Raw genomic sequence first — 25,616 nt, 5'->3', positions numbered from 1 at the left:
AGGAGTTCTTTCCTCAAACCATGGTCCCTAAAGGGAGGAGTGAGGCCAAATCCACCTACTAACAACTTTTTGGTATTCCTTTATCTTCCTAATCTACTGGTGAAGCAATGCACAAATGGAAGCAAACTAATCAAATCCACAACTACATGTAATGAACTAATGGTAAAGACAATTCAACCATCAATCTATGAAATCAACTAAGAATACAAATATAAGAAGAGGATCCCTTGCTTCTAGGGTTGGGCCTTAACCCAAGAGCTTCAACCCTCTGAGTCAACTCAGTGCTGGATCAAGGAAATGCTCATTCTCATTATCAAATCAGAAAATTACATAACAATGTCTTCCACAAGTCTTGAACTCAAAAAATTCTTAGTGCTTTTACATTAAAAATTAGAATCGTAATGAGGCTCTAGGCCTCCTTATTTATACCACTAAAGTCTCCAACGAATTCCTTAAATCTAGGGAGGATCTACTCCCAAACTTAAGACGAAATGGCTCTTTAATAGTCACTAGCTCGACTGCCTTTTGATATTCATGACATGTTTGCTTGTAACTCTGAGCTAGTGTGATTTGATGGAGGAATATTCAAATGAGTGAGGAGTAAATGAGGAGGATCTATCTCCTACAATCTCTCCTCCTTGCCTGATTGAGTTTCTGCACTTAATTAGCCAAAATTTACATGATTTTCTCTCAAAAACCTGCAATCAATGCACATTAGTCCACTAGGCATAATATCTCACTTTTACTCATCTAATTAAGCAAACTTATAATCAAAATATGTAAGAAATTATGAGAAGAGTTGATTTAAATGAGCTAGGACGTGTATGAAGGTCCATATAGTTACGCAATGATGAGACTCATCATCACCCCCCTACCGAAAGTGTTGCTCATCCTTTGAGAAACTCAATCTATATCCATGTCCTTCATTTCTCTAGTGGCCTCCATGACATCCCATGCTTCTGCTATAGTTTGCTCTTCCTGTGCATAGAATCCTACCTTCTTCTTTACCTCCTCCCACTGTTTTCTTTCTTCCTCTTCCTTCCTTTTTTTCATCTATTTTACTTTCATTTTCCAAAGAGATTAATGTATGTTGTAGGTGATATTTGTATGCTACAAGAAGGCAACAAGATTTGAACTATTGCAGGGAATTCATCCTCTTAGACTTTTCACGCAAGCCAAGGTGGTACAGTGTTGAGAAAAGGCCATGTTGACAATTTTTCCAAAAGTAATCATGTTTATAGTCACTGGTCTCAGAATTGCAAGATGATTATTATAGTGATGAGTATCATTTGAATCTGACCAACAAATTCAAGAGGACCTATTGCCACTTATGTGAGAGTGTCCATTTTATGCCACTTTTGTGAGAAGTCATTTTTTTGTCTCATCAAAGGAGAATCATTCTCTGTGAGTGAGAGTTCTTTGTAGGAGAACGTCTCTTTGTAGGAGAGACACTACCACCTGAGATGAGAGTTCCATGCTTGTGTTGATAGAGATTTTTCCATGTACTCAGATGCTTTTTTCAAATATTAATAAATATGCCTCCCCCACTATTGAAGCAGGGCCTAGAGACGTAGTCCACACTAGATGAACTTCATTATCACATCTTGTGTTATGTTTGCTTCTTGTTTATGTTGATAGATTGGTGAAAAAATTGTTCAATGTATGTTCTTTCTCATGTTCACATGAAAATATAAGTGTCAGTTAAAAGTCCTACAATGAATATTTTTGTTTAAGTAAATACTAACAATTTTTTTTGGATCAAACAAGAATTTTATTTTTCAAGGCTCCTAGGCTCTTCTCACTTATATGGTCCAATCTTTAATGCCATAAAATTGTCTTATCTGTAGGAAATTTTCTATCTAAAGCACATGCTCCTTTGGTTACTAAGAAAGCATGGACCTTGGGAGTTGATTCAACTCTCCTCTTTTATGTTAGTTTTTTTTATGAAAGTGCAATTCTATAGATATATTCATTGTAGGAATTGAAGAACTATTATAGTAAATGGGGCATGCATTAAGCTGAAATAGAGAGCCCTCGTAATGACCCTTAGCAAGGACCATATTACACCATCCATTAGAAAAAATATCATGCACATCCACATCATTAAGTGCATTTACTAAACATAAGTTTCATGTTGAACCTAAAATGTGCATAAATCTATTGATCCCCTTCACTCTTACTTTAGATTTGATCCAGAGTCCACCACAACCAATAATAATAAGATGAGAATAATTACTAATGTATACCTTTCCACTATCATATTTCTCCTATAGTAGAAACAACTCTTGATGGGTAGCCATGTGGTTGGAAGGTCTATAATATATCAACCCTACATTCTGACATGCAGGGGTACCTAAGTCCACAACAAAGGCAGCTCCACCATTCTCCTAAGAATTTTTTTGATCCATTATCAAATTCATATTCTTTTTCTTTCTTTCTCCATTTTTCTCTTCCTTGTAGTCTCTTATGTAATATTGACCTTGCCACAATTCCAACATCTTGCCTTGGAATTTCTAGGAGACTTAGATCCCCCACAAGATTTATATCTTCCCTTCTCCCTTTTATTTCCTTTTTCTTTCATCTTCCTTGAACAACAAGGGCATCCATGGAGGATTCAAAATCCTTCCACCTCATCTCCTATGAAATTATTTATTTGTGATGCTTCCAACAACCATTTCCAAGTTGTCTCATGTATTTAACAAAGAAAATAGGAGGGTCAAGCAATGATCCTTCTTATTAATCTTGAATTCAATTAAGTTAAACTAGGTCACACCAATATTAAACCCAATCTATTACTTGACTATTGAATTACCATCACCCATTCTCATGGCATATAAGAAGGATGATGGTGATTGTTGACTATGAATTTTGCATAGTACATGTCCCCCAACTTCTTCCAAATTTTCACTAGAATGTATTCTCAACATTAAATCAACCAAAAAAAGATTGATAAGGCTCCTTTCCTTTTTTTTCAGTAGTTCCTATTGTTAGTTTTTCATAGTAGAGGATGTCCTCCATCACAAATATTCCATTAAATATTTCATTTTTCAAAAAACAATATTTCTTCTATGCAAGCTCTCATTCAAACCATGATTAGAAAAAAACAAAACCTTATTCCTAATACCCAAAAATGAGATGAAGTTCTAATACCAAATAAAAAAATAAACAAACAAATAATTATGTAAAAACAAATATGACAAAAACATACCACCTTTAGATACTCATTTTCTAAAAAAAGCTATTTAAAATTATCAATATATTATTCTACAAACATTACAATACATTTAAAAATATTTTAATAAAATTTAACAAGAATACATTTCATAAATTCATACCGTATTACCGATCAAAATACTCAAAATATATACAGTGGTAATAAAACAGCAAATCATATATAATTTCTAAAACCAATAGCTATTATAAGCATCCATTTCCATTTTAATATTATAAAAATCTCCATCCATGAATCACTCCGTGTTAATTTTCATCACATTCATTGAAAATGGATAAGAGTAACACATGACATGCTCTCCCAATCATGCATGTAATGCCTACAAGGTAGCCTACCATTCATTATAACTTAAAAGAAAACATAAGTACATGTTCTTCTTAACATGTAAGTTATATGACATATTAATATCAACACAATTCAATAAAAATAAAATGACATTTTTATCCGATTCGGCATATTAATTTTAGAATAAGGTATTTGAAATTTTTATTTAATTATCAAAAAAAATATTAGGTGGAATAATATTTTAGAATATTTTTTTATAGTATGCACAAATTAAAAATTAATTTATTTTTAAAGCAGTGATGTTTTTTTCTTTTTTCTTTTTAATTAAATTCATAAATAAACAAATTACATATAAACAAGTGCCATATGAAATGAGTTATGATTTTTTAGGTATGTGGTATTCATAAGCCATGGTATTGGTTCACGATATTGATATTGTAACAAACCTTATTTATAGATTAAGAATCTCCATGATAAGTGGGGATAAATATTCATGGTTAAGAATCTTGTTATATATATATATATATATATATATATATATATATATATATATTACTTAGATTTTATTATTTTTGTATTTTAATTGCACCCAGAGGCATTCTCTAATTGCATCCTTTGGCTAGATGAGGACTTTGACTTAGCTAGTAGATTCAAAAGAAATTTTGAAGACATAACAAAGAACTTATTTGGTACCGAGCTAATCATGCTCTATAATTCCCAAGATTTGATAATTTGTAATGGAATTAATAAGTGTCCAACCTCCATCCATATGAGTTTTATTCATGGGCTTGGCATTCGTGTGTATTATGAAATATCTGATATCCATGTCCTTAACCATATTTTTAACCTTTACCTACTAAATAACCGTGAGCCTGATTTTGACCATAGACTTGTAACCTTAACTCTAAGCCTTGACATACACACCATCCACATGCAAGAGAATTGTGAAATTCAAAGGAACATGTGTTTTGGAAAAATTAAAATGGATGTTTTCGTAAAGGATGTAAATAGGGATTTATATTTCTTAACATATAATGATAAAATTGATCACATCTACCACAATTTTACTACAACCTTTTCCACTACCATTAACAATTTCTCTACAAAGGTTTCTTATAAGAAGAATAATATTTCTTCTAACCCTTGGTATGATAATTATTGTAAAATTGCTAGAAGAGTGATTAGGGATAGTCCTAGCGAAACCATAATGCTTGAAAAAGTAAATATATGCAAAGCTCTTATCAAAAAATTAAGAAAATATCCTATATAAATAGGAGGCAAGAACATCTTCTTCACCTTTTGAAAGTTGAGCCCATAATGTTTTGGAAGAAAATTCTTGTTTATAAAACAAAAGAAAATAATTTGATCCCTTAAAAGAACTACGATATATATCTTAAGAATCTTGAAGATTCCCTTGACACCATGGGAACTATCTTGAACACTCATATATATAAGGATATTTTTTCTTTGGAATATATTGAGTTTAGGATTAAGAAACTTGCTAATGGGAAAGCTAGGGATATTGAAGACTACCAAGCTAAAATTTTCAAAATGTGAAGCTTTGTCATCATCCATCATATACACAAACTCCTCAATTTGGTAGTGAAACAAGGTCTCCCTAAGCCTTGGATGCAAAGCCTTATTGAGCTTATCTTTAAAAGTGGGGATAAAAATATTCTCTCTAACTATAGGAAGATTATGATCAAGAACATTTTAGCCAAGTTATATTTTCTCATTTTTGAAAAGAAGATTATCCTTTGGCTTGAAATCCTTGTGTGTATTGCTAGTTCAATATCCTTCCAAAACAATCTTAATGGACATAGTAGTGGCAGATATTCCACCAAAGTATGGCATGCTATTGTCCAGATCTTGGGGTGCAAAGCTTCAAGGATATCTACAACTGGACATGTCTTATGCTACTATTTCAGTGTTTGGTCAACCTAAGAAACTATATAGAGAAACCTTAATGAAATATGTGGTAAGTAGTCAGGAGAAACCCCAAAATTTGCCTATCTACTCAGTACACTCTGATATGGATTCTTTCATTCTTTACAATGCTAGAAGTGATTCTTTAAATGAACTAGAAGTTTTAGCAGCAGAACCAAAAGAAATTACAAATGAAAAGTCTAGTGTTCAAATCCAGGGCATTTCTGAGAACAATGAAACATCATATACCTAAGAGAAACCAGAAGGAAGTAAAAAACCAGATCTCCCTATTAAACAGATTCCTGAAACTCCTGATACCAATTACGAACATGAAATTCTTTGGCACTTAGAATTTGATGGTTCACTTAACAAACTAGGAGTAGGAGTAAGAGTTTGGGTGCACAACCTTGAAAATGATCATGCTAAAGGCCATGCCTACAGATTAAACTTTAGGTGCACCAATAATATGGCAGAATATGCAAAAACACGCCACCTGACGTGAACTGGCTCTTTGAACAACACAAAACCATATTTTATTAACAACTGGCATATAATACATTAATTATCATTAAAGCGCGTAACCAGTTTTTATGGAAAACTTTTTCTTGAATATTGAGCCAGGAAAATCTGCGATGGAATGTTTCTGCGATCTGCATCGCAGTATCGCATTTCGCTGTATCACATTACCGCAATTTCGTCATGCTGTGCTATTGCAAGGTTGCTTGATTGCGCTATCGCAAGATCGCGGATCGCAGTATCGCAAAATCGCAGATCGCTTAATCGTTAAATCGTTATGTGTCTTTCATGCAATTTTGCGAGATGCGATATGCGATATCGCATAATCGGTGTTTTCGCATATCGGCGTTTTCTTAAGGTTTTCTAATGTGAGCTTTTCTTAATGCATGTGATGCGATGGAGTTCACATCGCGATCTCGCATTTTACAATTTTGAATCATAAGAAAATACCCTATCATTCTTTTCGCAATGCGATGCTTCTTAAGAGCAATATATATGAGTTGATTTTTTGAATTTTTTGACTAAGGGTCCCCACTTACATAGTCTTATTGCTAATACTAAATAAGGAGTGGGGGGGGTTGTTGGTGGCCACAACACCTAGCTAAACACAGTCATGCCCTAATCCTATACACTGTTTTGGAAGGGTTGAGACAACCCTTAGACACATCAAAGAGTGATGCCCTTAGCCATAACAAAGGGAGATCTCTCCACCGTTTAGAGGAGCTTCTATACGCAGCAAGATCCAGTGTCATGAAGAGGCCTTAAAGGAGCCCTAGCCATAGACCCTAGTTGTAGTAGAAGGAGTCCTATGACAGCGTGAGGAATGAATGTGTATCAAGTGCTGGCATGTGATGTTAGTTAGGAAGAGTTTATGAGAAGACAACACTGTTGTTTGGGAATTGTTTGGATTTTTCTGCTATGTTAGGGAGATAGTAACCACATTTCTTAATGTAATTATATTAATATAATTATATTAGCTTTACAAATTTATTAAAAATCATAAATAATCCACAATAATTTATTTGCAAATTAATAATTGTCATCGTAATAATAATAATTGTAAATTAAAAATATTTACTTAGTGATATAAAAAATAAATTATACCAAACAGTACAAATACAGAAAGATAACAATCCAATATTTTCATAACACCAAAGGATAGGACAAAATTCTGAATTCAAATCTACATGTAGCCGTAGAATGTGAAAAAGCCATGATTCCGTTCCAGTTTGCATTGTTTTGAACTTTAAAATTCAGTGTCAGAACAACAAAGTAAATAAATATGATTACACATTATGCAATTTCTGTCTCTCAGCGCACGTACTTAATGTCACAACATAATAGAACACGCGTTACCTGGGTACCAAATGTGTAATGGAAGCATCGGCGTTAGAGAGAGGAGCGTGAAACGAAGCAGGCGACGTAGAAGAGATGTTAGCAGATCGTGAACTGGTGGACCCAGAAACATGAGATGTCACAAAAGCAGGCTGTGTGGGATCCGGTAATGTTACAGAATGAGATGAAAGCATCAAATTGATTCGAGACATTGATGGACGAAGTGATGAGTCAGCTTGTGTACATAAAAGACCAATATGAATGCATCTCAATGCTTCCTCCACGTTGCACGTTCCAATTATGGCTGGATCAATCATATCCACAATATTTCCTCGTTTGTATAATCTCCACGCCTGCATAACCATAGGGGATTGTCATCTCAGTGCTTATTAGTGTCGTCCAAGTTAAAAGTAATGTTAAATTGAGTTATATTTTATTATTATTTAAATGGTAGATTTCAAAAATATTTTTAAATTGGAATATAATTTAGAAAACAAAAACTAAAATCTCTCAAATTTTTTATTAAAAAAATTAAACAATTCCAAAATAATAAATTATTATTCTTCATCATATTATAACATTCCAAAATGATAAATTATTATTCTTCATTATATTATAACATTTATGAGAATTAAAATAATCTCAAATCTCTAGATTTTTTTAATTTATTAAAAGTAGTGGACCATTTTGCTAAACAAAATTTGCTTATATCTAAATAAATGTTATAAATAATAATGAGAAACTTATTAGAATTAGAATAATCTCAAATTCCTAGTAAATTGGTGGGCTGAGAGCTATGTAGCACGAATATAATTTTTTTAATTTATTAAAAGTCAATGCAATCTAACAAATTATGTAACACACTACAACTGTTCAAACAAAACATATGCTGAACATATTCCCTTGAAAAATAATAAAACTCTCAATTAAAAAAATAAAATCAACCAATCTTCATCCACCTTAAATTGAAATAAAAAATTGAAAAAATAAATAACTCATAACAGAATAAATAACAATAAAACTTCTAAACTAAAAATTGATAATTCATATCGACATCTAAAGCCCTAAAATCATACTTCGGTGAAAGGTTATAGGATAATTAAATAACATGGCCTACTAGATTGCTCACCGATAAATAAAACGAGAAAATAATAATATTTCATTTTAATAGATAATTACCCGGATAGGCTTGGTCTGTATTCGAATTGAGGTTCATGAATTTTCATTAAAAATTGATGAAAGACTTAGATTTAATATGTTCTTGTTATACATAATCTAATGAATAATGTAAAAAGATTATTAAAGTTTTTAAATTTTAATACGTTAATATCACTTTAGATTTAGATTTAATAGCGCTTTTCTTATACATAATCTAATGAATAATATAAAAAGTTTTTCAGTTCCAATACATTGACATTATTCATGGCCAATATTATAAAGGTAATATTATATTTGATATTGAAATATATATTAAAAAAAATATAATATATTGAAACATATATAGGTGTAAATAAAATGGATTTGTTCATTTGGAAATAAAATGAGAAGAGTACAAGAGTATCTCACCCATGCTAGAAGCAACTGCATTTCCGGTGACAGGTTAAAATTGGCGTTCTTTCTTCCTGTAATAAGTTCCAGGAGGAGAACGCCAAAGCTATAAACATCAGCTTTTACAGATAATTGCCCATGCATAGCATATTCTGGTGCCATATACCCGCTACATATCGCAATTACAATGTCAAAGATTAAATAGTGGTGGTAAAATTGTAAGAATGAAGTAACCATAAAGTCAAAGCTATTTGCAAAGAAAAAATTGTTTTCGTGGATTCTGGAAAATTAGAACATAACGAAGAAGTAAATCTGCGCAAGTAAAATTTTCATAATGCAATATTTACAGTACTTTCAATACTCCTAAAGTCGACAACACAGAAGTAAATCTAAATAGTTTTTGACAGTGTAAGGATGATTGAAATCTTACTAAGTTCCAGCAACTCTTGTGCTGACGTGAGTCAAATCTTCAGAAAATAGTCTTGCTAAGCCGAAATCTGCAATCTTGGGATTCAGATTTTCGTCCAACAAAATATTGCTTGCTTTTATATCCCGATGAATAATCCGCAGTTGAGAATCCTCGTGCAAATAGAGAAGCCCACGAGCTACTCCCACTATTATGTTGTAGCGTTTCTGCCAATCAAGCTGGTTGCGTTTGTTTGGATCTGTATCCATGGATAATGCAGTACACTAATCAATTATCATGACCCAACTAAACATACTAAAATAAACTCGAAATAACTCACCGAATAGGATTTTATCCAGGCTTTTATTCGGTAAGTACTCATAAACAAGCAACCTTTCCGATCCCTCTGCGCAACAGCCTAGTAGGTTCACAAGATTTCTGTGTTGAATTTTGCCCACAAGTTTAACTTCATTTAGAAATTCTTCCTTTCCTTGCAGAGACTTTAAGGACAGCTTTTTCACAGCTATTTCTTTTCCATCTTCAGCAGTTCCCTGAAAAATTCAGCCAAAATGTCAAAGGTGCGGTGAGAGCAGCCGGAGAGTACTATTCTATAAACTAGGAGAAGCTTTCTTATTCATTGTTACCTTGTATACCGCCCCAAATCCACCTTCCCCAAGCTTATTATTATCATGAAAATTTTCCGTAGCAGCTATCAATTCTTCCATGGTAAACACAATTTGCCGATCCTCATCGATTGCTGTGTCTTCCTCGACTTGCCCATGACCTATACAACCAAAATACACAGCTTCGTCATGACCTGTGCCGCATAATTGAATACCATCTAAACCCGGATCTAATCATAAGCACCGTTAGTATTCATAAGTAATTCATGCAAATACCTTCGGAAGGATTTAGAAATATGACAGACATCAATCTCCTCCCTATTGTTAACACGCATACCAATAACAACAGAAGCAAGCCGCCAGCAACACCTAAAATTATGGGCGCTTCCGCAGGGGGTGGTGACGAAATCGACTTAAAGAAACTATAGATTTCATAGCGAACTCTGCAGCTTGCCGTTAAGGACTGAGCTCCTTGACTTTCACTAAAAATATAAGTTTTTTGTCCCGTCAGACATGATGAGCAGTCATCAATAGATATATCTCTGGTGCACTGGACCATAGCGTAAATCTTTCGAGACAAAGAGTCTCTGGTTGTTCCAGAGGCATATAATGTAGATCCAGACGTTGCTTCAGATAACAACTTGGTGAATAGTCCATCAAGAGCCTGATTATAGACATTAGCGCTTGTGACATTCCCAATGTAAGTATAACATGCATCATTAGTATCCAATTGTCCGATGAAATTATAATTCTCGTAATGTAAAAAGCAGTAAGTAAACCAAATTAAACCACCGCGGGCATTCCCACAGTTTTGTCGAAGTGTAGTGTTTGCCACTTGTGAACAATTGTAGCACTGCTCGGCTGTTGCGTCTCCCCGACATTGAAGGAGGCCATATACTTGGTCAGGACTTTTGCCATACACAGATGTGTTAAACCCTGTTTGTAACGCGTCTTTGATAAGACTATTCATGACTGTATTCAGATTTCCCTCGAACGTACTGCCTTCTGTATAGTTATAATTATTGTCGCCGCACATATAAACATATTGCCAGTGAACCTCGTTTCCGCACGACCGTTGTGCCTTGCAAATCTGCAACTCGAGAGTAATGATCAACAAGAGAAAAATGGCCATTCCGTAGAATAGTTTAATTGTTTGGCTGATGAGGAGAGTCGAGCAACAAAATCTCTCATGGAGGATTGCCATGGCCAATGAAGAACGGAGAACCTAAAGTGCAAGGATCTGGATTTGCAAATACTAGTGCTCCCCAAAACTTTAAATTACTCTGCACAGATATCAGCATAAGCATAGACCGCGTTTTAAGTTTCCCATGGATTTGTAGATTCTATTCTGAACGGTTCAATTTTCGACTTTTGCTAGACTGACATCAGGGGCATCTTTTTTATTTTTTTTCAACGGAAGAAATCGTGTTTAGGTAAGTTTTTGGCTATATATGAAATCGTGTTTTTCGACTTTTGTTGGACTGACTTCGAGGCATCTGTTTTTTCAACTAAAGAAATCGTGTTTAGGTAAGTTTTTGGCTATATATGAAATCGTGTTTTTCGACTTTTGTTGGACTGACTTCGGGGCATCTTTTGTTTTCAACGGAAGAAATCGTGTTTAGGTAAGTTTTTGGCTACATATAGTTTTAGTTTTGTTTGGGATTGGACCACATGACTTGTGGGGACCAAATCTCCCATCTAATCATTGGACCACATTCTTGGGGACCAAATCTTCCCACCTAACCATTGGACCACATCTCCATATCATTGAGAATATGTAAAAATTTGACTGTCAAAAAAGTAAACTTTTCTTTCCTCTGTAATATGCAATCAATACAGTTATCTCCAATGAACATAAATTAATATTCACTCAACCACTTTGAATAATCACTAGTGTAAATCAAAATCTTTTCTATGATGGAAAATAAATATGGAAGCACGAGATCAGTTTTTTATTATTTTTCCTTCTTTTTTTTAACTAGCCTAGATCCATCTTAATTCTGGATCTAAAAGATGGATCTAAGCGAGTTTAATTATTAATTATAATTATAATTGTTAATTTTATGGTTTTTATTGAGCCCACATAAGCTCTAAAGTTCAATATGGGGTAGATGTCAAGCTTAAATGTTTAACATTTAATATTTAACAAATTTAACATTTAACAAATTTAATCTAATGTCAATGTTACCCTAATTAAAATTGTTATAATAAATTCAACATTGGTTTTACCATCACACAGTGAGAAAATGTTAAATAACTAACCTAAAATAGTTAATTTAACATAGGAGGACTCCACATTTTGAATATAATATTTTAAATTATAATATTTTTATTTTAAAATATAATATAATATTTTTTATTTTTTAATAAAAATACTATTTTTTATTGGGCTGAGAGGTGCTCTCTAGCTAGGATGCTAGTTTTGACTTTGTAAAAATAAAAATAAAATATGGTAGAGATGTGCATCTTAAGTAACATAATATAAAAATAAAAATAATAATAAAATAAAAAACATAAAATTAATAATTATATTTATCTTCAGAATGGAGGCTTATGTAATTCATGATTATTAAGAAAAACTCTTGCTCATAGATCACATGAGTTTTTTGATCAACGCGTTTTCATTATTTTCTTGATGATGAATCTTAGTAGGGGATGATGAATCTGAGTAGGGGTTCAAAAGGGTTGAGTTTTGCTTAATAATTATATTTATAATTATAATTAATAATTAAACCAACCTAGATCCATATTAACTCTAGATCTATCAAATTTATATAGTTTCACATTTCTTTTAAAGTAAAAAGAGATTTGATCCCTCTTGGTGGATCCATAGTTAAGATGGAGCTAGACTAGTTTTATTTATTTTATTTTATTTTATTTTTATCGAGTCAAAATGTTAAACATTACCATACTGTGATCAAATGTTTACATAGGAGTTAAGTTTACTTACCAACCTATATCCATCTTAACCCCAGATCTATCATCAAGCCCCAAGAGGGATCAAATCTAGTGAGATGCAAACCTCTTTTAAAGTGAGAAGAGATTTGATCCCTTTCCACACTTGATAGATCTGGGTTAAGATGGATCTAGGTTGGTTTTTATATACACATACCATATCTAGGCTAGATCCATCGCTCCCTTTCTCTCTTCCCTCCCTCTCTCCTCTCTCTTAAGTCCTCTCCCTCTTCCTTGCTCTCTCTCCCTTTCTCTCCCCCACCCATCTCTCTCTCTACCCTCCATCTCTGTCACTATCTTCTTCCCTCTCTCCTTCTCTCTCTCCACCCCTCTCTCCCCCTCCATCTCTATGTCTCCCTCTCTCTCTTCCCTCTTATCCTCTTTCCTTCTCTACCTTGTCACTTCCTCTCTCTCTACCTCTATCCCTCTATGTAGAAATTTCACCTGTAGAACAAACCAATATATGCAATGTCCGAAAGCATAATACTTGTTCTACTTCTTCAAAACATTAAGCGGAAGCATAATCAAATTCATGAGCAACATCAAGTAGAAACATGCATAACTGATCAAGATAAATAATCACGCATAACACAAGATATATCCTAGGGAAAGCACCAGCATAAAACCCCAACTATGTATTATCAATCAAGTTGAAATCCTCTTCACAATACAAAAAGAATTAGCTCTCAAGCTATTTAGTTCTCAATGAACTATGAAGATATGTCCCATGAACCAACCAAGCCCTATATATAAAGGCTTTACCTATGGTCCAATCCCTATTTCCTTGCGCAGTTTGCTTGGGAAATAATAGCAAAAGCATATGCAATTAATTCCAAACATGCCAAGTCAACCAATGGTCCAACTACGCAATCCTTTAGGACACTAGTTCCTCAACCATGCAAAAACTACTTACTAGAAATAGTCAAGCATCTAATAGTACATTGTGCCACATCTGATCGCAATCCTTTAGGACACTAGTTCCTCAACCATGCAAAAACTACTTACTAGAAATAGTCAAGCATCTAATAGTACATTGTGCCACATCTGATCTCAACTGGGTCTCTGATAGAACTGACATGCAACAATTATCCATGAGTGAATTCTTATCTAAAATAATAGTTGTCACATGCATGCAAGCATTAACAAACTATATTTTATTATTTTAACAACTTGTTAAAATAATCTAACTGGACTTGACTAGTTAGAACTAAGTCAACTGATTCTCTCATTATAGAACTCATACTTATTCCCTCAATCAGTGGAGGAAATTAAGGATAAATTCCTCAATCAGTGGGACAACTCATGTGCATGCTCACAAAGACTTCAAATTCGAATTTCCTTAACTAATTAACTGAATTAATTAATTAATATTTCCAACTGCTGCTAAGACCAAAATTAATTTTACTTCCTATAGATAGACTAGGGGCTGCTATAAATAGGAAGGGACCCATAAATACTATTTTTAGAACTTTCTATTTTTAACAGTTTCACCTCTCACCTAATGTGACCAATGACCTCATTGGCCAAACTGCTGTTTTTAGACATGCTATTTTTAGCAGGTCTATTTTTAGCACATTCTAAATTTAACATTTCTTGTTGCACATTTTTCAACACTCTATGTATCTGTTCTTCCCTCCCTCTCTCTCCCCATCCAAATCCATCTTTATCCTGTGCCCTCTCTCCCTTCCCTCCCCCTCTCTCTCCCCTACCCATCACTCTCTCTCACTCTGCCCTCCATCTCCCCACACTTCCCCCTCTCTCTTACACCTCCCTCTCTGTCTCCCCTACCCATTGTTGGTTTGACAACGAACTTGGTCAAACAGTTTTGTAACCGATTTAGTTTTTAGTTACGGTTAGTTTAGTTATATGTAACGGTAGCTGTTCATAGGTTATATTGAATACCATGTAATGAAATCATCATCGAATACACAGATATACATTTCAGTTTCATTTTTTTCTTGGTCTTCTCTTTCTCATTCTTGATGTTCGTTCTTTCTTTCTCTGCTCTAAAAACAAGAAGTGGTATCAGAGCTCCAGAGCGGTACGTTGGGTGTAAGCGTGCAGATCTTTGCTGAGGAAAACGCTGGTGTTTGCTGTTGAGCGTATTTGCTGTATTGCTGAGGAGAACGCTGGTGTTTGCTGTTGAGCATATTTGCTGTAGACGCTGAAATCTGAGCGTATTTGCTGTGTAAAACGCCGGAGGCAAAAAAAAGGACCTGCGCTGTTGCTATCAGATGCGTGCTCCTGCTGAGCGTAGTACCTGCGCTGTCTGATGCGTGCTCCTACTGAGCCCTTTGCTGTGAAAATCCAGATTGTAGATTGCTGCTGTCCAGTGACCAATATCCAGATTGCTGCTGTCCAGTGACCAAAATCCAGAACGTCCTGCGTGAAGAACCTTGCTGCTGTGCGTGAGGGCTGTGTAGCGTCCAAAACCCTGCGTGACGGAGACGTGAAGCTGAAGAACCTCCTTGCTGCTGTGCGTAAGGGCCTGTTGACTTGTGTTGCGTTGCACGGGATTGACCTGCGTGAGGGCCTGCAACTTTATGCAGAGGATTTGTGACAGCGTGAAACCCGGGTATTCCTTTTAAATTCTGAAATCAATTCAAGTTGTGGTTTTATAAAATTATTGAAAAAAAAGGGGGTTTACAGAAATTTTTTTTTAAGACAGCAGAAGATTGCAAAGGTTGAAATTTTTTTAGAGAGCAGTATTGTAGAACAACAGATTGAAAAGGTTGTTCAGAAATTTTTTTTTTCAGCAGAGAAGAGTGTTGTTTTTTAAAAATATTGTAGAAGAACAAGTTTGCAAGGGATTTGCACGAAAAACAAAAGGGTTTGCAAGGGGGAAGTTATTTTTTTTTATATAGCCTGAAATCCTAGGAAGGAGGGAAAAATGGCCAAGATGTCGAATGCAAGATTCGAGGTGGAGAAATTCACCGGAAAGAGCAATTTCGCTCTTTGGAAACTGAAGGTCAAGGATCTGCTTGTGCAACAAGGGTTGCACAAGGCATTGGATGGGGTTACTAAGAAACCCACAACCATGACTACTACAGAGTGGGAGGACTTGGATGCCCGTGCTCTCAGTACCATCCGGCTATGTCTAGCGGATGAAGTTCTCTTCAACATCGTTGAAGAAACTACGGCGTCAGGTTTGTGGGGAAAACTTGAAACCCTTTATATGACAAAATCATTAACTAACAGAATTTATCTGAAACGACAATTATACAGTCTTCGAATGAAAGAAGGTTCAAGCGTTGCAGAACATTTGAATGTCTTTAATACACTAATTTGTCAATTAACAGATATGGAAGTAAAAATACAGGAAGAAGATAAAGCCATAACCTTGCTGTGTTCTCTGCCTGAATCATGGGATCACTTCGTAACCTCGATCAGCTTCAGCTCTGCTGATTCTTTGAAGTTTGAATCAGTCGTGGGAGCTCTTCTGTCTGAAGAGGTACGAAGGAAATCCAGCACTGATACAACAACATCAGAAGCCATGGTCGCTAGAGGACGCTCAAAGGAAAGAGGAGACAAACCAAGAGGGTCTTCCAGGTCGAAATCGAAGGGCAAAAAGTGTAAGGCAAAATGTTGGAACTGCGGTAAAGTTGGACACTTGAGGAAGGACTGTTGGAAACGGAAGGAATCCCAAAACCTGAAGAACGAAGCGAATCAGGCTGATTCAGGTATTGTAGACGAAGTTTTATCTGCTGAAGATTTGTGTACGATAGATGAAACTTCACCTGAATGTAATGTCTCTCATAGTTTTGATAGCTGGCTGTTAGACTCTGGTGCTTCGCATCATATGTGCCCACATAGAAACTGGTTTACTTCGTATGAAAATGTAAACGGTAGTTCTGTGTTTATGGGTAACAATATGTCATGTCAGACTGTTGGGATGGGAGATATCAGGATTAAGATGTATGATAACACAGTTAGGACATTAACTAGTGTTAGACATGTGCCTGATTTGAAGAAAAATTTAATCTCTTTGGGAGTGTTGGATTCAGATGGTTATAAGTTTACAGGTCAGAATGGCGTTTTGAAAGTCTTCAAAGGTGCCCTTGTGGTTATGAAGGCAGAGAAGGTCGGGAATCTTTACAGGTTAAAAGGAAGTACTCAGGTCGGTGAAGCAGCGGTTGCGTCGGAAAAGGAAGAAGCAGGTACTCGTCTGTGGCATCAGCGTTTGGGTCATATGAGCGAGAAAGGTCTTCACATACTGATGAAACGTAAATCTCTTCCCGGTCTGAAATCCTTGAATTTAGATTTCTGTAAACATTGTGTGTATGGGAAGCAGTGTAAACAGAGATTTAAAGTTGGTAATCATAATAGTAAAGATGTTTTAGACTACATTCATTCTGATGTGTGGGGGCCTTCCCCTGTTATGTCATATGGAGGTGCTTTGTATTTTGTAACGTTCATTGATGATTATTCTCGTAAAGTTTGGGTCTATCTGCTAAAAAGGAAAGCTGATGTATTCAATGTGTTTAAACAATTTAAAGTAATGGTAGAGAAAAGAATAGGCAAATCTATTAAATGTCTAAGAACTGATAATGGCGGTGAGTTCACTTCTGTTGAATTTGAACAATACTGTAAGGATGAGGGCATTGTTAGACACAAAACTGCTGTTTATACTCCTCAGCAAAATGGTGTTGCTGAGCGTATGAATCGGACTCTTATGGAAAGAGCCAGAAGCATGATCAGCAATGCTAACTTGCAAAAGGAGTTGTGGGCAGAAGCAGTATCTACTGCTTGTTATTTGGTTAACAGATCACCTTCAGTAGCAATTGATTGTAAAATTCCTGAAGAAGTCTGGACAGGTCAGTCTTGTGACTATTCTCATTTGAGGATATTTGGCTGTGATGCTTATTCTCTTATTCCTAAAAATCAGCGTTCAAAGTTAGATCCAAAGTCGAAATGTTATGTCTTTGTTGGGTATGACTATGCAGTGAAAGGATATAGGTTGTGGGATCCTACATTGCGGAAGATAGTTATCAGTAGAGATGTAACATTTGATGAATCCTCTTTGTTAAAATCAAATGTTGAAAGAATTGAACAGGAACAGGTATCGCCGAGTCAACGAGTTCAGTTGGAGGCTAGATCTTTCGGTGACAGTCGAAAGGAAGGAGAGACTTCTGGAGACAAAGGTGTTGAAGACACAAAGGAAGCCGTTGAAGCTTCTGAACCAGAGCAAGTTTCTGAACCAGTTCAGCAACCAGTCGCTCTGAGAAGGTCTACAAGGGCGAAGAAAACTCCCAAAAGGTATGAAGATTCTGCTGCTTCATCTTTTGCTTTGGTTACTGAAGATGGGGAACCGTCTTGTTATCAGGAAGCGATAGATGATACAGATAGCGAGAAATGGAAAAAGGCTATGGAAGAAGAAATGGACTCCTTAGCCAAGAACAATACCTGGGATCTTGTAGAGCTTCCTGAAGGGAGAAGTGTTGTTGGATGTAAATGGGTCTTCAAGCTGAAACGGAAAGTTGATGGTAGTATCGAGAGGTATAAGGCGAGACTGGTAGCAAAAGGGTATTCTCAGGTTGAAGGTATAGACTTTCATGAGATTTTTTCTCCAGTTGTAAAACTTGTTTCTATACGTACTGTGTTGGCACTAACTGCGTTGCTTAATCTTGAGTTAGAACAGTTAGATGTTAAAACAACTTTTCTACATGGTGATTTGAACGAAGAGATATATATGGAACAACCAGAAGGTTTTGTGCGAGGTCGCAGCAGAAGATTAGTTTGCAAGCTCAGGAAATCATTGTATGGTCTGAGGCAGTCTCCCAGACAATGGTACAAGAAGTTTTATTCCTTCATGGTGAGCCAGAACTTTATAAGAAGTGAGTATGATCATTGTGTGTACTTCAAAAGTTTCAATGGCGTATTCATTATCTTAGCTTTGTATGTTGACGATATGCTTATTGCAAGCAAAAGCATGGAAGAGATCAACAGGTTAAAGGCTCAACTCTCTAGGGCGTTTGATATGAAGGATCTTGGAGCAGCAAAACATATCTTGGGCATGGAGATACACAGAGACAGGAAAAATGGTAAGCTTTGGTTATCACAGCAGAAGTATGTGGAGAAGGTACTTGAAAAGTTCTCTATGAATAATGTGAAACCTGTTAATGTTCCGTTAGCTTCCCATTTTAAGCTTTCTTCGGTTTTGAGTCCTAGAGATGATGAAGAAAAGCAGTATATGTCTCATGTACCATATGCAAATGCAGTAGGCAATTTAATGTATGCGATGGTATCTACAAGACCTGACATTTCACATGCAGTTGGAGTTGTCAGCAGGTTCATGGCAAATCCAGGTAAAGAACATTGGCAAGCAGTGAAATGGGTGCTTCGATATCTAAGAGGCACAAGAGATCATTGCATCGTCTTTGATGGTAGTGAAGGATCAGTCTGCGGATATGTAGATGCTGACTATGCAGGTGATTTGGACAAAAGAAGATCTACTACAGGTTACGTCTTTACTCTTGCAGGTGGAGCAATTAGTTGGATGTCAAAGCTTCAAGACACGGTTGCATTGTCCACTACCGAAGCTGAATATATAGCTGCTTCAGATGCCAGTAAAGAAGCAATCTGGTTAAAGGGTTTGCTCGATGAAATCGGAAGGACGCAGGAGAAAGTGAGTGTACTTTGTGACAGTCAAAGTGCTATTCACTTGGCCACAAACCCTGCCTATCACAGCAGAACCAAGCACATTGATGTGAGATATCATTTTCTGAGACATGTGATTGATGGTGGAAAAGTAGCTCTTAAAAAGGTCCACACACGAGAAAATTGTGCAGACATATTCACAAAGCCAGTTACAGTAGAGAAGTTGCAGTGGTGTTTAGCTTCTCTTGGCTTGCAGGAAAGATGATGAATGGGAAAGTTGTTGTCAAGGTGGAGTTTGTTGGTTTGACAACGAACTTGGTCAAACAGTTTTGTAACCGATTTAGTTTTTAGTTACGGTTAGTTTAGTTATATGTAACGGTAGCTGTTCATAGGTTATATTGAATACCATGTAATGAAATCATCATCGAATACACAGATATACATTTCAGTTTCATTTTTTTCTTGGTCTTCTCTTTCTCATTCTTGTTGTTCATTCTTTCTTTCTCTGCTCTAAAAACAAGACCCATCACTCTCTCCCACTCCGCCCCCATCTCCCCTTCCTCCCCCTCTCTCTTACACCTCCCTCTCTCTCTCCCCTACCCATCATTCTCTCTCACTCCGCCCTCCAACTCTACCATTATCTCCCTCCCTCTCTCCTCTCCCCCCTCTCTCCCTGCCCTCTCTCTATCTCTCTCATTTTCCCTCTATTGTCCCATGGTATTGTAGGAAAACCTATTTACAAGTTAATGATATCATTGTAAAGTGGGGATGGATATCCATGGTTAAGAAACATGTTATATTTTCTGTTTATTGTAAGTATTAAGTTTTTATGTGCTTATTGATTAAATTTAAATATGGTTATGGAATAATTATTAGTCCCTCCTAAAAAATCTAACAATAAATTTGTCTATTTATTACTATTAGTTTAGCATTGACCAATGCAAATTATAATGTTTAACTTTGAAAAATAAATATTTATTTTTCAGTATTATTAAAAAAAATAAACATTTGATTTGACCATAACCGAAGGTATTATTGCAGTGTTTGCATATATAATGCCATTTTTGAGAAAACAATTTACTTATCCACTTCACAACTCTAGTTACTACCAAAGCAGGTATTATTGCAGCGTTTGCATATATAATGCCATTTTTGAGAAAACAATTTACTTATCCACTTCACAACTCTAGTTACTACCAAAGCAAAACAAAATTATAATATAACAAATTGAATTTTATTATTTTTATTACTTTTAACTTTTTATTTAACCAAGATTTAAATGTTTACACTACTACATCTCCACCATACTTGGGTATTATGTTTAACCTTTTATTATTTTTTAATTGAGCTGCCATATAAATGTTAAATATTAAACATTTAAGCCTACACATCTACCTCTATATCTATTTTTTATTAGGACCAATATTGACATTAGATTAAATTTGTTATATGTTATTGATTTGTTTAACTTTTTTATTATTATTTTAATTGAGCTTACCTATAAATGTTAAATATTAAACATTTAAGCCTACACGTCTACCTCTATATCCATTTTTAATTAGGGCCAATATTGGCATTAGATTACATTTGTTAGATGTTATTGATTTTTCATTAGGGGCGACATTGACATTAGATTAAATTCGTTAGATGTTAAATTTGTTAAATCCTAAATGTTAAACATTTACACTTGATATCTACCTTATACTAAGTTATTGAGCTCCTCTTAGCGTAACCTGCAATATATCTTAATTTTATTTTACAATTAGAAACTAAAAGGAAACACATGCTCTTAACCATTAGGCCCACTCAAATTATATATACATCTAAAAATATATAATTAATTTTAATAATGAGAAGAATTTGTAAATAAAAAAATTTATAAATAAACTTAAACTACACATTTTAAGTTTTCTATTAAAATATTTCTATCCATTTTATTAATATTAATATCAAAATATTTTAATTTTATTTTATAATTAAAAGATAATTTTAAATGCAAAAATTCTATAATATTTTTTTGTCCATTTAATTGTGATTATGATGATGAGTAGTATCCATTATCATATCATCTAAACTTTAAGAAACATCATATTTTAATTCGATATATAAAATTTAAAACTTTATCATAATAAAAAACACTTTACCATAGGAAATTTAAAAATAAATAAATTATTATTTTTATTATTATAAAATAAATATCTGAAAATAAATATAATTAATTTTAATGGTTAGAAAAAATTGTAAATTAAAAAATTTCCTTCAAATTATTTAAATAGCCTTAAACTAAACATTTTAAGTTATTTATTAATTTTATTAATTTTTTTGGTTATCTTCGTCATGTGTCATGACTTAAAAAAGGTATTTTTAGTTATTAAAATTATAAAATAAAAAGATTTCAGAATTCAGGTGAAATTTTAAACTTATTTATATTTTTAAAAATGTAATTAAAATAATTAAAATTTTCAATTTTACTAAATTATTAAAATTAATAAAATATTCAAATATATAATAACATTTTAGTATGTAGATTTTGGTAGTTAAAAACATGATTAAGAAATTTGTATCATCATATAAATTATATCTTTAAAATATATTGGTGCAGGAGCATCTTACTTCTAAGTCAATTTTTTTAAGGGGTTTCATTTACTAAGAGAGTTAGTTCCCTAAATTGGATTCAACTAGCAATTGCATCAAATATTGCAAAGGAAACTGAGTGAGGTAGTAGTGTAGGAAAGAGTTGTTGAAAACTGTGTGACTAGGTTAGGTCTTGATAAGTATGAAATGTACTCTTATAAATTATAAAATGAAAAGAAATTATTATTATTATTGTAGCATGGGTTTCATGCTCAAGTTATTTTATTTTATAAGTGAAGCACCCATTGAGTGCTTCTAGGGTTTGTCCTAGGTCTAGAGTCATTGTCATATATTGAAGACCCCAATGTGCACATTGTATATTGTAAAGAAAAATTATTTTTTTCTTTAAAGAGTTGAAATACCCTCCAAGATCAAGCCGGTCTAGAAGTTATTAAATTGACCTAATTGAAGAGCCATGTCTACCCCTTGAAGATGCCTATATAAGGAGAGGAACTCGTCCTCCACAAGGACACTCACTCATCTCTCATTCTATGCGAAGAGGAGGACAAAGATGAGGTAGAAGAAGGACAAAGTGTTTGGTCTAGTTCTCTCTCTCTCATGTGCTAAATGAAGCTAGGGTTTCTACGCAAGGGTTACATCGAGTTCAATCTTGGAAGGAAGGAAGGATGGAAGGCAAGCGAAGGTCACTAAGGGTATCTCTCAAGCCCTAAGTCACAAGGAAAGTCTAGCAAAGGACAGAAGAAGGCTCTAGGAAAAATATCTAAGTTCCCACATGTGGTAGCAGCAGTTTTCTTGCAGTCAAAATTTCAGATCTACGGTAGGAGGTTGAAGGTCTTGCAGTGAGAGGCCAAGTTGAAGCAATTGGAAGAGATTTAGTAGGTTTGGCTAGTAAAAGGTTTGCACACTATCTCAAGTGGTTGGTCTTGATCTTGGAGGGTATTGGTCCGAGTCATAAGGTCTTGGTATTCATTAATTGAAATATCTATAAGAATACAAGAGATTTAAAGGTTTTCCCCTCAAGAGGAGGGGTTTTGGCCCTAGTTTGTAGCCTATATTTTGTGTCACTACTCTTATTGTTTTGGTAGTTGTTTTATGTTTCTCACATTATAATAATAAGGAACAAAGCTAATAAGTAAAAAGGTAACACAAACAGTTCAAGTTGAAGAAAATTAACATATTCATTGCCCTATTGAATTCTCAACATGGTATCAGAGCTAAGGTTAGCTAAGGGCATCATGAAGATCTCCTCTACATTGAAGAATTTCATCAAGAAGTGTTCCAAGATATCAAGCCATCTCAAGAAAGGTATCAAGAAAGCATGGAGTCACGTATTTTCTTCAAACAAGGTGTTAATCAAGGAAAGGGATGAAGGAGTCTTCTCGGCTCTCTTTGGCACATTCCAAGACAAAAACATTTGGGTAATTGACAGCAGTGCATCAAGACACATGACTGGCCATCCCAAACAATTGAAGACCATATCAGAAGGTAAATCCACTTATTCAGTGGAACTTGGAGATAACAAGAACTATCCCGTAAGAGGTATTGGATCAACCTCTACAAAGCTGTAGAATGGAACAAACATCCACCTCAACAACATTCTATTTTTTCCAGGTTTGCATAAGAACTTACTTTTCATTTCAAGCTTAGAAGATAAGGGTGATAGAGTAGCTTTCATTGATGGAAAGGTTTTTGTATGGTGTAAAGACTCACATATACAAAAATCTAAAGTCATTGGCATTCAAGAAGGAATACTTTACAGACAAATCTCTCCTTTAGTGAAAGCCCTAGTTCACATTGAAATTATCCCGTGTGAAGTCTAACATAGGAGATTTGGTCATCTACATTTCAAAATCCTTCCAACGCTAAGTTCCATAGTAGATGGAATACCTGAACTAAAATAAGATCATGGAGTGTTATAGACATTTTTGTGCCTTGCATCACTGAGCATGAAATGTCAATAATTAAGGGATCCAAAGTCCCTAAACATGTTGTTCCTACCCCTAGAGGAACAAGGCCAGCAAACCACAGCAGTTTATAAAAGTTCTCCACCTGAAAACACTCAAAAACAAGCAATTTCTGGATCATGTCAACTGCTCCACTGAGCATCTGCGCTGAATGTCAAGTGCTCCACTGTGTACCTGCGCTGAATGTCAACTGCAAAGAAGGCCACCTGTGCTGAGCGTAACTGGACAAGTGGCAGACTCATTCCTCAAGGTGTCAATGCCCAGGAAGCTTCCAAAATGACACTTGGATCAGGGAATTTGACTGGTGATGAGTAAGAGGTTCCAAATCTCCAAGTGGAAGTAAGAACCTCCAAGTGGACTCAAGAACTGAAGTGAGAGAGGACACTAGTCAGCTTCATACCAGCCTCAAGCTGACTCATCCTTTCTCCAAAACTCCTATATATAGAGCTCTCTCATGAGGTCTAAAGGAGGCTGGATTGTATTGCAAAGAATTGCTGTTGGTTTGTGGTTGGATCATTGGGTGTTTATGCTTTGAAAGGGGCTGAAGAAGGAATTCCATTCTGCTGGGAAGGAGATGCTGGGTTGGAACCCTATGGGTTGTATCTCTTCCTGAACCTTGTTTATCAATCAATAAAGCTTCTCGGTTCTTTCCTATATGCTGGTGTTTATTGTATGATTTGCATTAGTGTATTTGATTTACTTCTAATCCTGAATCATTTATGAATATGTATATTTGCATTTGTATTGTGTCCTTCTCTTGTTGCATGTAGCTGTTCTCTTGTCACAGGTAGCTGTTCTCTTGTGATCTCGTGGGAGCAAAAGCGAGGAGGCAAGTAGCTATGGACACACAAAGCGGAGAGGATCTAGATCGAGGGACAACCGAAAGATAACGGTAAGTCTACCAATCTCCTCTCTTTCATATTTCATAAAGGAAGAAACCGAAGTAGCTGCATTCGTTTGTTGCTAAGGCACTATCACGCCTTAGGTGGATAGGATCGTCCTGCATAGGCATTTTTCCCCACAACAAATTGGCGACTCCACTGGGGAAGAACTTTGTTTTAGTCATTTTGTTTGAGCTTGCATCATTGTTTACTTCATAGACTCAACAGCAACAATCGAACTGCTTTGCAAAGTAGAATGTTGTTGCTTTGATCCTTTACTGGGTTTTTGTCTATGATCTCAACAATGGACTCATAAATGACTTGATGATCCTTTGTGATAGTCTTTAGTACCCTTTCAAAGCATCCCTCTGTTTATACCTTGCTTGTGTTTCTGATTTGGCCTGAAACAGTTGATTTTTGAGCATTTTATGACCCGGAAACCGAGAGAAACGAGAGTTTCTCCTTTCAGCGCAGGCACTGTGAAGGCAGTCTGCATTTCAACGCAGGTCCCGTGAAGGATACCTGTGCTGAATGTCAAACTGACAGTGTTGTACCTGCGTTGAACCAGTGTGCCCTTGTGCAGCTGGGGTTCCTTGCTGTCTTTTGCCTGTTTTGATCTCTGTTTTTGCTACCTTTAACCAGCATAGGTACCACATCTGAAACCCCTTTTCTTTGCTTGTATTCCGCCTCATTTTTGTACAAAAAGACTGTAATTGTTTTTATGTGTTTGTGGCGTCATTTACAGTTTTCCTT

General features: G+C 35.2%; 1 protein-coding gene across 1 annotated transcript; it reads right to left on the bottom strand.

Annotated features, from left to right (window-relative positions):
• Positions 1 to 7,311: 7,311 nt before the first annotated feature.
• On the bottom strand, positions 7,312 to 11,003 carry LOC149218634 (cysteine-rich receptor-like protein kinase 10). Its single transcript, XM_089386603.1, has 6 exons — positions 10,148 to 11,003; positions 9,893 to 10,032; positions 9,589 to 9,799; positions 9,273 to 9,507; positions 8,861 to 9,011; positions 7,312 to 7,647 (listed from the first exon to the last, which is right to left on the bottom strand). Exons 1-6 carry the CDS (start codon positions 11,001 to 11,003, stop codon positions 7,312 to 7,314), a joined length of 1,929 nt encoding a protein of 642 aa, XP_089242729.1.
• Positions 11,004 to 25,616: the final 14,613 nt, after the last annotated feature.

This window comes from Pinus tabuliformis, chromosome Q, assembly GCF_031772625.1.
Source record: "Pinus tabuliformis cultivar Carrire ecotype Pingquan chromosome Q, CPIR1, whole genome shotgun sequence".
NCBI classification, from domain to species: Eukaryota; Viridiplantae; Streptophyta; class Pinopsida; order Pinales; family Pinaceae; genus Pinus; species Pinus tabuliformis.
This window is presented reverse-complemented; position numbering and strand designations above follow the sequence as displayed.

What these genes read in the sequence shown, in the direction of transcription:
- LOC149218634 (XM_089386603.1), bottom strand. Translation starts at nt 11,003, where the DNA reads ATGGCCATTTTTCTCTTGTTGATCATTACTCTCGAGTTGCAGATTTGC. An exon ending in ATTTCTAAATCCTTCCGAAG is followed by an intron (nt 10,033 to 10,147) that starts GTATTTGCATGA and finishes TTGGTTGTATAG; the next exon opens with GTCATGGGCAAGTCGAGGAA. An exon ending in GATTTGGGGCGGTATACAAG is followed by an intron (nt 9,800 to 9,892) that starts GTAACAATGAAT and finishes TGAATTTTTCAG; the next exon opens with GGAACTGCTGAAGATGGAAA.